The 15401-nt window shown below is 39.1% G+C and overlaps 1 protein-coding gene across 2 annotated transcripts in view; it reads right to left on the bottom strand.

Moving 5' to 3' along the window:
* The window catches only part of CACHD1 (cache domain containing 1), a 228342-nt gene that overhangs the window by 111754 nt on the left and 101187 nt on the right, over positions 1 to 15401 (bottom strand). For both annotated transcript variants that reach the window (XM_032136882.2, XM_032136883.2), the window contains exon 3: positions 4428 to 4576. In XM_032136882.2, coding sequence (XP_031992773.1) covers positions 4428 to 4576 — 149 coding nt within the window. The remainder of the gene's footprint in view (positions 1 to 4427; positions 4577 to 15401) is intronic.

The following is a 15401-nucleotide window of genomic DNA, read 5'->3' on the forward strand; positions in this document are numbered from 1 at the left end:
TAGCTACATTTATATTAAAAAGAAACTTTGTTATTGCCAGTAGAGAAAAAAAAACTGTTGACATAGTGAATATTGAAATAAATACATAATCAAATTTTAAAAAATGTCTAAGCATAACCTAAAAACATCTCCTCTATAACAACCATGTGAGGTGGGTACTCTCATTATCCTCATCTCACTGATGAGGAAACCTCTGAGGCTCAGCATAAGTGACTTCCAAAGGTCCACATATGAGTTCATGAGATTCAAAACCAAATCTCCCTAGTATTAAAAAAAAACTTTTTAATCACATCCTTAAACTGCTTCAAAAGACTAGAAGATCTTCCTTTCCTCACCTAACTCCAACATGAAGTTGTTGAGATTCAAAATAGAGACATTTTTGGAAGGACTGGAATATAGGAAAGTGTCAGCTGGGGGCAGTCGCTCAAGCATGGCTCAAGCCTGTAATTCCAGCACTTTGGGAGGCCAAGGTGGGTGGATCACCTGAGGTCAGAAGCTGGTCAACACGGTGAAACCCCATCTCTACTAAAAATACAAAAATTAGCTGGGTGTGGTGGCACGCCCCTGTAGTCCCAGCTTCTTGGGAGACTGAGGCGCGAGAAGCGCTTGAGCCTGGGAGGTGGAGGCTGAAGTGAGCCGAGATGGTGCCATCACACTCCAGCCTGGGCGACACTCTATCTCCAAAAAAACAAAAGGAAGGCGTGAACTGAAAATGTGTTCAGCAGGCACCCCAGCCATTAGAATATGCAGATAAAGCACTTTCTGAGGGGCTGGAACAAAGGTGGCCAGCTGAGAATTTGTACCCTTGTTCACTGCAACAACATACTACTAACTCTTTCCATTTTTAAATCTTCATTAAAAAACTGAGGAGTTCCTGTAATTTTACAAAGTGCTTGTGTTCAGTCAAAGTCTAGAAAAGTATCAGCTCAGGATTCACTCCCAAAATTCCTTCACACATTTCACTGGAAAGTGGGCTCCATTCAAAGCCAAGTAGACACAGTATAATTGAAGGGACTCCTCATAGGCCACTTCCTGTTGCAAAAGAGCTCTCTGTTGTCAGATATCTTTAAAATTTGTTGAAGGAGGTTCCTTGTATTGCTTATCTGTACATTCTCTGATTGTTCAGCTTTACCTTCAGAACTGCCTTGGTTTTCCAATATCCACCGCAAGCAGTTCTTGGCTCTGTCAACTACTCCTGGTCAGGAGAGAATACTGCATCTTCAGCATTCAGTGCAGAGGTCCCACCTCTGAAGGAGCAACATTCTCTCCTACTAATCTGCTTACTCGGTGTGTATTTTTCTAGGGGTACAGTTAAGGTCTCATGGATGTTCAACTAAACTAAATGAGAAGTTCCTAAAGGACAGAAACTACATTTTATGCTTGATTGAATTAACAAAAAGGTTGACCACTGGGTTTTACCAAATTAGATGGCCTCTGTCCCAGACCTGAACCCTTATCTCAACATATTCAAAATGGAAATTACTGTCTTTACTCCCAAACTTAATGCACACATGTGAGTTCTTGGCTTTTTGGCTAACATCAAGTGTAATGTATGCATGTGTGTATGTATGTCTGACCATTCTCACAAGTCAGTTTCAACAGCATGGCTGCATCTTACCATCTCATATATATGGATGTGATACAATTTTCCTAACTAATCCTCTATTGCTAGAAATTAAGGGCATTTATAATTTTCTCTATTCTAAATGGTACTACAATATTTTTCTTTACATGTTTATATTATATATATTGTTGTGATATTCCTCCTAATGGCCAAATCAAGTAAGAGGCATATTTCTGAAGTTCATAAAATCATTTCCAATACAACCTATCTGGTATAGTTCTCTGCTTTGAGGAACCACAATACCTCTCTTCTATGTCACATTTTGCCCTATTAATTATGCTCAACACTTGCCACTCCACACCCAGTAACTTATTCATTTCTAGAGAGTAGACACCCTCTTACTCGTTCCTGTATCAATTTAAATCAATTCAGATTCCAACAAATAGTATACAAATTAAATACAATGGCCAGGTTGCTAGGGGTAAAAAAAGATGAGGTGTTAATTCCTGCCCAGAACAGAAGGGCAGGCCAACTCACAACAAGGTCTGATACATTAAGTTCTACACTATATAGAGATGTATGGAAATTACTACGGGAATAAAGATGAGAGAGCAATAAATTCTTCCAAGGACAAAAGGGAATAAGGAGAGGAAGCTATGAAGAAAGGGCAATTGTTGAGTTGCTCCTTGAAACATTCATAGAAATTCACCAAGTGGGCAGGTGACTGGGTAGATTCACCAGTAGCAGCCAGCCAATTCAAGTTTCAGGTTTTTTCCCCTCTAGAGCACTAGTTCTACTTAGGAATTTATGAAGATCCCCAATGTGCTAAGCCAGGGTTTTTCGACTTTGGCACTACTGTCATTTTGGGCAAGGTAATTCCTTGTCTTAGGGAGCTGTCCTGAATGTTATAGGATGTGTAGCAGTATCCCTGGACTCTACTCCCGAGATGCCAGGAGCTTTCTTCCAGCCTTTAAGTTGTGACAACTGAAAATGCGTCCAGACAATGCCACACGTATTTCCCTAGGAGAAAAATGCATAAATCTAGCTCTAAGAACTTCTCCTTACCTTACCATCTGTTCTTCCTGCCCTGAAAATGGTTTCTTCTTTGGGCCTAAAACCCAACTGGACCCTCATTTTATTTTTAGATAGTGGTAAGGTTGTCAAAACATTAAGTTACAGGTGCCCCACTATAAAAGATAATCTTTGATTATACCTGATATGGTTTGGCTGTGTCCCCACCTAAATCTCATCTTGAATTGTAGCTCCCATAATCCCCACATATCATGGGAAGGACCCAGTGGGAGGTGATTGAATCAGGGGGGTGGGTTTCCCTGTGCTGTTCTCATGACAGTGAGTAAGTTTCACGAGATCTGATGGTTTTATAAAGGGCAGCTCCCCCGTACATGCTCTTTCCTGCCACCATGTAAGACGTGTCTTTGCTCCTCCTTCACTTTCCACCATGATTGTGAGGCCTCCCCAGCCATGTGGAACTGTAAGTCCACCAAACCTCTTTTCCTTTATAAATTACCCAGTCTCAAGTATGTCTTTATTAGTGGTGTGAGAAGGAACTAATACCTAACAAACAAAAATTGAAATGTTCACTCTGATATGAAGGTAAACAAATATTTAATATTACAGCTAATACTTGTTTAGAACATTACAGTTTACAAAATATTTTCACGTTTGATTTCACTGAAATGTTCACAACATCCTGGAGTATTAGTTATTGTTCTCATAAAGACAGGGTTGCTCAAAGACACCAAATATCCAAAGACCATGTGGGTATTGAGTGTTAGGGGTAGAATTCCTATCCAGACAGTCTCATTCCAAATTATATATGCTTTCCATTTAGTTTAGAGAACAACTAGTATGAGTTTCTTCAGGCCACAGACAGGGTAAGCCAGACAAAGGCACCTCTTAACATCATACAAATGGAGAAATAAAATGACTTGAGGATGCCCTGCTACCTAAAAGCCCAGCAAGAAATCATAATAAGTAAAAACTTGCTTATGGAAACAAAGCACCATTTAACCACCAAAAAACATTATATCCATCCTTTGCCTAGCCGCAAGAGCACCTGTCATGCAAAGAGAGGAATAATAAATACTAATATAATTTACTCATATTTTTAAAACATATTAGCATCTTTCATTTATTCTAAGTAGCACTAGAAAATTGGTATAAGATTATTTTCCACATTGGTAGAAAACTGAGCATAAAAATAAACATTAAGTAACTTGATGAAGGACACACAGCTAATTGAAGACCAAGTCAAACTTAAAACTAAGCTCTTTGCACCTCCAGATAAGTGTTCTTTCCACTACAATTTCCAGCATCCCATAGCCCTATAACCCTCCAGAAATAAATATCACTAGGCCAATAAATAAAAATATCAGATACAAATCTGTTTCAATATGATCTGAAACCACATTTCCCATAGGAGCTTTAAAGATAGTATCTACTAAAGTAAGGAATGGGAATTTTTGGTTACTCTTTTAAAGACAAAAGTCACTCCCTTAAATTAAGCAAGTGACATGGCTTAATAGTTGACTCATGACAAAGCATTTCCAATTTTCTAGATTTAGATTCTGTACTCAAATAAATTGTTGATACTCCTCAACTTGAATTTCATCAGGAGAAAAAGGTGAGTAGGGAGGGTCCAGGAATTTCCTGGCTATAGAATACTGAATTACATTTCTTTAAAAATCACTTGTCTATCTAAAGATAAAGGGCTTATCTTAAATAGTGTGAAATAAGCTACACAATTTGCAATAAATAAACACAGGTATTTTGAATATGAAATGAAACATATAAGCAATTCAATTTCTGGTTTATACAACAACAAAAAGTTTTAAAGTCTTACTCCATCATGGAAGGTGGGATAGTACAGCAGTCTTGAGTTGCAGTTAGGGGAGAGGTTAGGTGAGCCGTATAGGATGCTTCTACAACTTGCTTGTTCCGATTGACCACATCCAAGTAACGGTTGAACTTCTCTCGGATTTTTTTGGCTAGCTGTGGGATGACAGTGAGCAAAATAAATCGAAAGTCCAAGACAATAACTCCTTGTATTTTTTTTCTAATAAACTAATAATTTGTGTCACAAGCTGCATATGTTAAAATTCAAGTAAAACAAACAACACACACCCAAGTCATATTCCACTGTGTGGGTTGAGATAAAAATTGCACAATGCCCAGAAGTCATAGAAGGATACTCAGACAACAGTAAAATTATATCTTCTTGTAACAGATGATGGCACGTTAAATAGAACAATACCTATCCATAAAATACCTTGCTGGAAAAAGGAAAACAAAGACTGTGGATATTATTGTCAGCGTGACAGTGGGCATTGCATGCTACGAGCAACGACAATGACCGGGAGAATAAAGAGGAGGGACATTATCTGTTACTTGTGGTTCTGGGTTCACAGTTTTTCAAGGCGGGTAATAACAGAAGGAAAGGAAACAACATTCAGTGTCTCCTGCTACACAGTCCTAGGGGACACCATTCTCAGTCTTCCATGTGAATGTCAATTCCCTGGAGTTGTTTAATCCATATAAATGAAATGCACACTTAGAAATATACTTGTGTTTGGTCTGCTACACCTTTAAGATGAACAAATGTCTTTCTTAACAGCTGTGAACAGAACACTTCATCATGATTTACTTTCAAGCAGGAATAATAAAAGCAAATTGGTGAGCATACTGCTTTTTCCTCCGTTGTTCCCATCAAATACCACAGCTTCATCACAGATCTCCAAGGAAAACTGTGTTGTTTTTTCTTCCCCTTAAACAAAATGTTACCCAAACGAAATGACTGATAGAATTATAGCTAATTGGTTTTGTAGTGCTATTCATTATCATCACACTGGAGGAAAACTAAACATCTCCTTTGGGTCATGCGTCTCACACAATCCAATAGCTTCCAGGCTGAGAACATGGAGTCAAATCAAAATATCTTCATTTGTTATTTTCAAGCCAATTTTAAATCTTGATTTTGTTCCAGGGATATTCTATAGCTTTCAGGGTCTCAATTAAATAACTGAGGTTCTCAGCCTTGCTAGAAATTACATAAACTATAAGGTTTAGAAAAACTTCCAGACATAACAAAGAGATATGAGTATAATGTTTAATTGGATAATGGGTTGTCCAAATTCATTTTATCATTTTCAAAGGAGGAGTTGTGGGTCTTGGAAATTTATAAGATGACTCGCAATACTCCCTGACCTAGACTTCTTACTATTAAAATAAAGTAGGTTTTCCTCATTGAGGTCATTGCATTAAAACATATAAATCCAGTTTAATTTAGACAACTGGTGGCTTTGACACCCTCAGAGGACATTTGGAGAAAATTTTAATCGTCACAACTTGGTGGAGAATGCTGCAAAGTAGACAGATAGAGGCCAGGGATTCTCCTAAACATCCTACAATGCACAGGACAGCATCCCAAAACGAAGAATTATCTGGTTCAAATGTCACTAACGGCCCAGATGAGAAAACTTAAAACCTCGATTGACTGCTTTTTTAACAGGTGTTCGAAAATCATTTTTTAAGCAAAAAATTCACATTTTATTAAGGATATTAATATAATCCTTTCAGGGGCCCTCTAAATATCTTTAGCAGTATCCTCTGATTGCAGTCAAATAATTATGAACCAGACATTTTATTTAAGGGCTATTCTTGGGTATGAATCTGACCAATTTATTTTTTCTTTTACAACTTTTATTTTAGGTTCGGGGGTACATGAGCACATTTGTTACATGGATAAATTGCGTGTTACTAGGGTTTGCTGTACAAATGATTTTGTCACCCAGAAAAACTTTGATTTAGAGAAAAATCAGTTAATTATCCCAATTTGTAATTCAGTCAATAAGTTCCAAACTGTTATTCTATTTGAATTCTCCACCCATCCAAAATGATAACTCATCAGGGAAAAAAATTCCTGTACATTTCAACAACTGCAATTTTTTTCATTCTTTGCTTTTCCTTCCCCAAAGTAATATTAAACAGGCCATCACATGCGGCCCAAATATGGAGAGAGGACTATTCACTCATTATCAAACGTGTTAACGTGATTTTTAAACAGCAGCTTGCAACTAATCTAACAACCCTCTTTTCCTAGACTTTCACATTCAATGGGCAGTAGAGGGTGTTGGAGCAAGGCCCAGCTTGAAAACCTTATATTCTCATAATGCCCTGCATAAACCTGCTCATAACACACATTAAATTTAATGCTGTTGTTTTTTAACATCTGGCTATCTCATGAGACTACAAGCACTGTTAGGACATACAGTCCCGTGAGATAGCCAGATGTTAAAAGATAACATACGATATATGTTTTTGTTCACCACTGTATCTTCAGGCTCTAGTACACTGCCTGGCATTGTAGACATAGAAAAAATATTTAATGAAGTGATAAAGACTTTTAAAATTCACTCCTGAGAGTCATCAACCTTATCTTCTGTTCTAATAATAAACTCTTTTAAAACATAACTATTTTAAAAATATACAACAATATGTATTTCTGGAAGCCCCATCAAGAAGCAAGTTCTACCTTTTCTTTGTAGGTCTTGACTTCTGATAAAGTAAATATCATTAATCTCCCACATAGGAGTATTAAGAGTGTATAGTCCCTTATTGCCCTTGGGAATAAATGTTTTGTAACATAATGAACATAAGATGTAATTAAAAGAATTAATTTTGAAATATCTTCACAAATTCACTTTAAAATAAAAACAAAATTTGTAATCATATGTCCTTTTCTCTCTCACACACACTCTTAATATTTAACTCCACTTGAGAAATACCCAAGGGTTTCTTCTATACATTTGGAGGATTCTAACTTTAAAGAGTCAGATCTAGCTAAACTCAGACATTCCAATCTGGTCCACTGCCTGTTTCTACATAGGCCATGAGCTAAGAAGGATTCTTACACCTTCAAGTGTTTTTTAGAAGATAATATTTTTAATACTTAACAGTTATATGAAATTCTAATTTTACTGTTAATATTTATTGGAACATGATCATTTGTTTACATATCGTTTATGGCTGCTTTCATTTTACAATGGCAGAGTAAGTAGCTGCAAGAGTCTGTATGGCCTGCTTTCCTATAGGTAGAAGTCAGGGGCCCTAATTTATCCCCAGAAGGAACCATAATCCCAGTGTGGTACCATAATCCTAGTGTGGTGGTTTTATAGAAATTTCCTACAAATTCTTTAACAGGTCTACCCCTTTGGCAGGTGGGGTCTACATGTCCCCCTGTCCCCACTGCTTAAATCTGGGTAGGCTTATGATGGCTTCTACTAGTGGAGTACAGAGACAGTGATACTACGTGACTCCTAAAGCTAGGTCATAAAAGGACATGCCTGTCTCTTGGAACGCTTACTCGTGGTAGCTGTCAGCTACACAGCTGTAAGAAGTCCAAGACACATGGAGAGGCCACAGTCAGTGCTTAGTTGGCAGCTCCCCAGCTTAGCATGTCTTCCAAGTCAACCCAGCCCAAGTTGTGGCATGAACCAAGAAACTTCCAGATAATTTCAGCCACCAGAGTAGCCCCTTGATGAAGCCATGGACACCATGAAGCAGAGATAAGCCATCCTTGCTGTGCCTGGTCAAAATCCTGACCCATAGAATTTGTAAACATGTTTGTTTATGCCACTAAGTTTTGGGTGGTTTGTTACGCAACAACAGAAAACGGGAAAATGCAGGATCAGCTGAATTCCATCCTAGGATATACATATTGAAGCAGGTGAAACAAAGCTCCTAAATGCAGGCACTGCATCTAAAGCATCAAAATTATCAAGATTGCACCCTGTGAGTTGTAAATCTGTTGCAAAGAGATTTCAGGGTTCTTCAGAAAATTTTAATAGCTACCAGGACCTTACAGTGTGGATATTCTCATTTTATATCAATGAATTAAGTGATGAGCCCAAAGCCACAAAATAAGTGGAAGAGCCATTCACTTATACAAATTCAAAATCTGTGTGCTCACGCACTGGCTGTGGTGCCTCAGACAAACCAAACCTAAAAGAAGCTGCAATGGTGGCTTGAAATATTAAAATATGACAAATCACACAGGCTGAGAATTCCTGTTAACATAATCAAACAAGGCGAAGAGCAGAGTAAAAGGTCCTCAACTCTGGGCTGGCTGCGGAACCGAATGTTCCTCGGGATTGAAGGGTGACTGGTTGATGGCAGAGGGGCCCTGGCAGAGGTGTGTTTTATTGGGGGGTCGGGGTAGAATGTCTGCCTTTGCCTTCCTGGTTAGGGTGGGCCTTCAGCTGCATTCTTCATCAGTAGAGACAGTAAGTACCAAGAATACAGAGTCCAAACACCTATCGCACTTCACAAAAGGTGTCAAATGCATGCTCTGTCTACTTGGATTCATAGCTGTCAGTCAGAAATTCCCCAGTCTTTCATATAGCGACATTCTATCTTGCCTTACTAAGAAAAATGCCAGCATCTGCTGAGTGCCAACTATGTACAAGTCACAATTTTAGGCCTCTCACATGCATATACTAACTTAATCCTTTAAAGGACCCTATTAGGTGCACACTTCCATTTTCCAGAAGTAGACACTAAGGGGTAATTTGCTCAAGGTTACAAAGCTAGTAAGTGGTAGGGCTGGGATTCAAACCCATATTCTGACTTCAGAGCCCAAGCCTTCAACCTTTACTCAACATTGCTTCTCTTTGTAATATGGACATCAACCCTTTCCCCACATTTCTTTTCAAATCAGTTTTAACAAATGTTGTGAAATGCTTGGCAGGATACCATAAGCTATGCACAGTCTCATTGCTTTATAATAAGAATTAGATTTTTAAAAATTAATATGATTTCTAATAATATTCTTCAAAATTCCTATGAAAATTAAGTACTTTGAAGAAGTTTAGAATTGTTAAATTTTACCACAAATATAAAAAAGGGGCCAGGCACAGGGGCTCACACCTGTAATCCCAACACTTTGGGAGACTGAGGCAGGTGGATCACTTGAGCCCAGGAGTTCGAGACCAGTCTGGGCAACATAGTGGGACAATGTCTCTTCCAAAAAATACAAAAAATTAGCCAAGAATATTGGTGTGCATCTGTAGTCCCAGCTACCCAGAGGGCTGAGGTGGGAGGATCACCTGAGCCCGGGAGGTTGCGGCTGCAGTGAGCCGTGATCGTGCCACTGCACTCCACCCTGTGATACCCCATCCCTACCTCCCAAGAAAGAGGTGGGGATATGATCAAATTTGTTATAAAGAATTCTCAAAAAAAAAAAAAAAAAAAAAAAAAAAAAGAAAAGAAAGAAAAAACCACCAAAATGATGCCTACCTAATATTATCTGAGTACCATGGAATAAATTACATTAAACTATTTTAAATTGTTCAGATTACTCAAGGAGTTTTTGTTGGTTTGCCACCTGGCGAGAGAACAGACTGCTAGTATTGTTCCTTTTCTTAACAATTCAGTATTTTCCTAAAGAATTTCACCTTAATTGACTATCTACCATTATAGGATAGTAAGAGAACACTGTGATTCCCCGTTTACAAGTGAAGAAACTGAGGCATATAGAGTGTAAAAGTCTCTTGACTACCGGGGGTGCTCTTGCCTCCCTCCACCTCACTGCCTGAGACAAGCTCCCTGTGTCCTTCTGACAAGGAATGTGATGGTGACACACTATGGAAACCTCATCTTGTGCTCCACTATCGCATCTTTTTTTTTTTTCCTCCCTCTAAAAGGAATCTCTTTTAGCACGCCAACCAAACCCAGGCTGCTCAGCAAGCATAACAGAACCTCAGAGTAAAGACAGCCCACAGAGAGGTTAATCCTAAATGTATCCAATAAACTGAAGAGGACCGAAGGGCCAATGTAGAACCTTCCAAAAGGCCAGACTGATTCTGGGTCTGTATCCTGCCATGATCCCTGCAGACAGAAGAAAACAAAGACATTCTCAACAGAAAGCTACAGGTGGACCCACAATCCTCCTCAGTGTAATTAAAAACATTTTTCTTTCCACAGCTCAGCTTTCATCTTTTATCCTTCTTTATCCTTTCCCCTTCATCCCCTAAGGGGTTCCTGAATACGGATGAGACAACAGGACTAAAACCATCTTGTCATCTTTTGGGTCAATTCTTAGGCTAGCCAACATCCAGCCATGGGTCAAATGATCAGTAGGTAGCGTGCAGTCCCCATGGGAACGGATTCTAATTTGTCATTATCTCCAGTGACAACGTTTCATCACAACATCAATGAATTTCTTTCTTGCTGAATTTCTTTTCCCTTAATTTTCCCATAGACATTTCTGTCATTTGCATACTTCCCCAGAGCCCTTTTTTAAAAGCTCTTTTTACCTTAGCTTTATACTTCAGAAGATTGGGGGTGGGGTGGGCCCATGGTTAGAAAAAGGTAAAAGAAAACAAAAATGCAAAGGCATAGTGGGTACTTTATTTATGTCTGCTTCCTAAAAGGAAGGGCCGGAAGGAGTTTTGAATGTTAGGGAAAGCTTTATTTAAAATACGTAACAATGAAGCTGACAGGCACAGACAGGAAATATACCCTAGGGGACTGAAGATTCATAGCAAAATTCCTATTGAATCTAGAAAAGTTTAATATTTGACATTCAAAAACCTTTGTGCCATGGTAAGAATTTAATAGTTGATCCTTATTTCCTTCAACTCTAGCCTTAATACTAAAGAATAAACCTTGCATTTTGTTTTCTAGTAAGTTTCAGGGTTTAGTTATTTGAATGTATGTGACATAAAAATAATTTTAAGCACACATATTTAACATCTCTGAACATCACACCATTGCATTCTAAAGTTCTTCATAGAAAATATTCTCATTGTTTCATGTTGCACATCATATACAGGATATAAGAAATGCCCTAACTCTCTGCTATTCTTTCTATTAGTAATAGTCGGAATGGTTCAGACAGACATAGAGCTCTCTCATTTATTAGCTGGGAATTTGGGCAAATTCCTTGACTTCCCTTAGCATCAGTTCCTCATGAGTAAAACAGAAATAATATCCCTTAAAGGACTTATTGTGATATCCAAATGAAACACAGTGAATATACAAAGGCTAGGACAAATACAAGGGATTATTCTTACTATCACAGTGGACAGTCTCTGGCCTAGAAATGTAGTAGTAACTGTGGGATCTAAATTTTCTAACAACAGGGCTAGAAGTAAAAGGATAAAGCTATATGTAATAAACTGAATGTTAACTAACCATTTTATTCACTTAACTCATCCACATGGTTAATTCTACATGGGAAATCTGGCACAAGGTCTTGTGGGGGAAAGCATTTTTTCTTAGATTAAAAGCAAAATGGCACAGAGGGCTGTAGTCAAAGAAGTTTCAGTTAAATTCAGCTGTCATTTACTAGCTGAAGGAGACGAGGCAAGTTATTTTTCTAAGCCTCAACTTAATTACCTCTAAATTGGATATAATAATAGCTGCTTTGTGATGTTGCTTGAGAACTAAGTGGGATAAAGTTTGTAAAGTACTTAGCAGAGTGTCCAATGTATTATAAGTGCCAAATAAATGGTAGTGGCTGTTTACTATTATTGTAATGGTTATTATTGTTTGAGGAACTTAACAATGGCTAGGTATGCATGGAGAATCTAAAGAACATTCTCTGTACTTGGAGAAGGGTAAGTAGTCAACGCAGTCAGGATAGATGTGTCAGCAGTAGGCCATGACCTTACTACAGCTGTCAGTGACTCTTCTAAAGCACTGTGTCATACAGGACAGGTAATTACAGTCTCAGGCAGCTCAGACTTTTTCTGGGATCCTCTTTTAAGACTCTAATAATGACCTTACTCTTGTGTTGTTGCATTTTACCATTTTCAAAGCATTTTTACCTGAATTGTCTCACTTGTGCCTTATAACAACCCTGGGAGCTAGGCGGAACAGATATTCTCTCTGTCCTAGTTTTACAATCAAGGAAATCGAGGCTCAGTGGTTTGCCCAAGCTCATGCTGAGTAAAGGTAGAAAACAAAAAGACCATTTCTTCTAATCTCTAGCTCAATTCTCTTTCTGCTAACAAGCTCCCCCAAATTGAAGAAAAATGTGAACTCTCCCAGATCAAATTATCTAAATTCTACTCATTCCTTCTGGTTCCAGCCCAATTTCAGCCTCTTTGAAGCCTTCTCTGTCCTTTTCCAAAATTTCCTAGGACTCACTCACTCACTTTCTTTGTTCCACTCACTTTCTGCTTCACACTGTTCTTGTTCTTTCCTCATTTGAAGACCCTGTTCATTCCAACAAACCAATAACACAATAATAATTAGAACTAATTGATTGCTGATTATGTTTAGGGCACCGTGTGACATGTGACTTTACCTGATGCCTTTTAATCTTCACAACAGCCCTTGGTAATCACCCTATGCTATTTTTACAGATGATTCCAATGGACTGAGTTGTCCAAGGTCACACAGCTAATAAACAGAATAATTAGATCACATTCATCCTCTTGAACCACTGCACTATGCATTTTTATTTGTTGCCTGGCACATAGAAGAGACTTAAAGATGTTAATGTCACATGCCCCCACACAATATACCATTATTTGCCATATTGAAAAGATTTTCCTCTGAGTGTAGACAAAGGCAGATAATCTATGACTATTACTCATATCTGGTTCAAGCCAATCAGAAGCTTCAGGGCCTCTCCAGTTCCCTATCTTGATCTGCTTCCTAGGTAATATCAGCTGCTCTAAAGCAAGTCTTGCTGCCTTAGCTCCAACTATTCTACAAATACTATAGAGTGGCATAAACAACAAATATTTATTTCTCATAGTTCTGTAAAGTGAGAAGTCAAAGATCAAGATGACAGCAGATTCAGTGTGTGGTGAGGGCCCTCCTTCCTAGCTTGCAGATGGCAACCTTTTGGTATCCACACATGGCAGACAGAGTGTCTGTCTCTTCCTCGTCTTATATAGAGTACTCCAGTGCTTCTGTCTCTTCTTACAAAAGCTTAAATCCCATCATGGGGGCTCCACCCTCATGGCCTCATCTAACCCTAATTACCTCCCAAAGGCCCCACCTCCAAATACCATCATATTGGTGGTTAGGGCTTCAGCATATGAATTTGGGGAAGACACATTCAGTCCACACTTGCCCCCAAAAGAGCACCTGTTCAGAAAGGTATACTGATAGCAACTGGCCGCTGTCATGATATGGCTGCTCATCACCACTAGTTTGGGCCTCATGAAATTACTCAGTAGGACAGAGCCTGGGCATGGCAGGCAACGACACAGGACAAGATAGATGAAGACCTGGAGATGCAATAGGGCCAGTCTGAATTTCCACTGGCCCATGGAGACTTCAGGGTAGTCTGACAGATGTGAGGGAATAACCCATCCAACAGAGAAGCAGGGCAGCTGCTGACAGACGATCTGCAGGTGGACCAGGAAGATTTATGTGCAAGGCTGTCTGGGCTCCAGGGTCACATACTCTGATCCTGCGAGAGGTGGGGCCCCTGTGCTGAGCTGGGAGGAGTACAATGGAAAAAACAGGAGGCAAGTGCTGACATGCCAGAGAACAGGGGGAGGCTGAGCCCTGGGAAACAGTTGAGACCAGCAGCTTAGCTTCTTTCTTCATGCAAAATGAACATTTGCTTTAAAGGTTATAATGGGGTTGGTTTGGCTAACAGTTTGTGTTGGATATTCCAGGAGAGTCACTGCAATACACACCCAAGCCTCCCAAAAGCCAAGGTTATCAACTCAAGGGCTCAATGGACTCTTGCCCTGTCTTTCACCCCACTCTACCCTTAACAACCAGATCATAACAAAAGAAACAAAGGGAAAGGCAGGCTTCAACCCACTTCTCCTCACTTCACTCTGTAACAGGAGCCCCTGACCCGAGATTCTTTTACATCTGAAATAAGCCCAGGCCTTGAAAGTTTACCGTCTATTCCTTCACAAGGAAAAAGAAGTTCCACCTATTCTTGACCTTAGAAAAAAATCGAGAAGCTGAGAATTGGGAAGAGGAGAGAGCAGGAGCCACAGAATATCTCTAACATTTTACGTCACAACTTTTTGTGTAGAATATTAATCACGAGGGAAAGGGGAAAAATACTATGGGTTCGTGAACTTGGGAATTCTCTGGTGGCCTGTGAAAGACACACTCAACTGCAGAAAAGAAAAGCAAACCCAGTCACTTCCTACATAAAACTCTTACTTGAAGAACAAATATCTGTGCATAACTTATAAACACTAAGTGTAACATAGACGCATTTCAAATAAAAGGGAGGCCACTAGACAATGGGGATGGATAGGTCAGAAAGGCTCTGGGAACCTGAAATTTCACAGAGCCCAGACTCTCTTCTCCAGACCCAATGCAAATAATATCTTGTCACAAACCAACCTTGTGACCTGGGCCAGAGCCTGCCACACGATGTAGAAACTCAGAAAAATGTTTGCTGCATAAATGAAGGACGAAACCTGACCTCAAGCCTCCCGTTAGAGGATAACTGACCACAGCATGTTAGGGTTCTTCAAGGGCCCCTTTGAGAGAATATCGGTTAAACATTTGCCAGCAAGAGTCAATTAGCTCAGCAATGGAGTGGAAACATGACACTGGCAAGGAAACAAGTATCTGTTACCACTAAGCACTTCCTTACCTTCACACTGGCCAAGTACTTACTGAATCCAAGTCCTGGGATGACAATCTTGAGACACAATGACCTTCTCTAAAATTTTTAAAAATCTAGATGTTTCTATTTCCCCTTTTAAAATAATATTAACTTAGCTTGTCTTTCGAATGAAATATAGCATTGTGCCATTTTAAGATTTCATTGATACTATAAGCTCAATTACAGTAATTGCAAGGTCTCTCCCTCCTAGTGCCT

This window comes from Hylobates moloch, unplaced genomic scaffold (genome assembly GCF_009828535.3).
Source record: "Hylobates moloch isolate HMO894 unplaced genomic scaffold, HMol_V3 SCAFFOLD_18, whole genome shotgun sequence".
NCBI lineage: Eukaryota > Metazoa > Chordata > Mammalia > Primates > Hylobatidae > Hylobates > Hylobates moloch.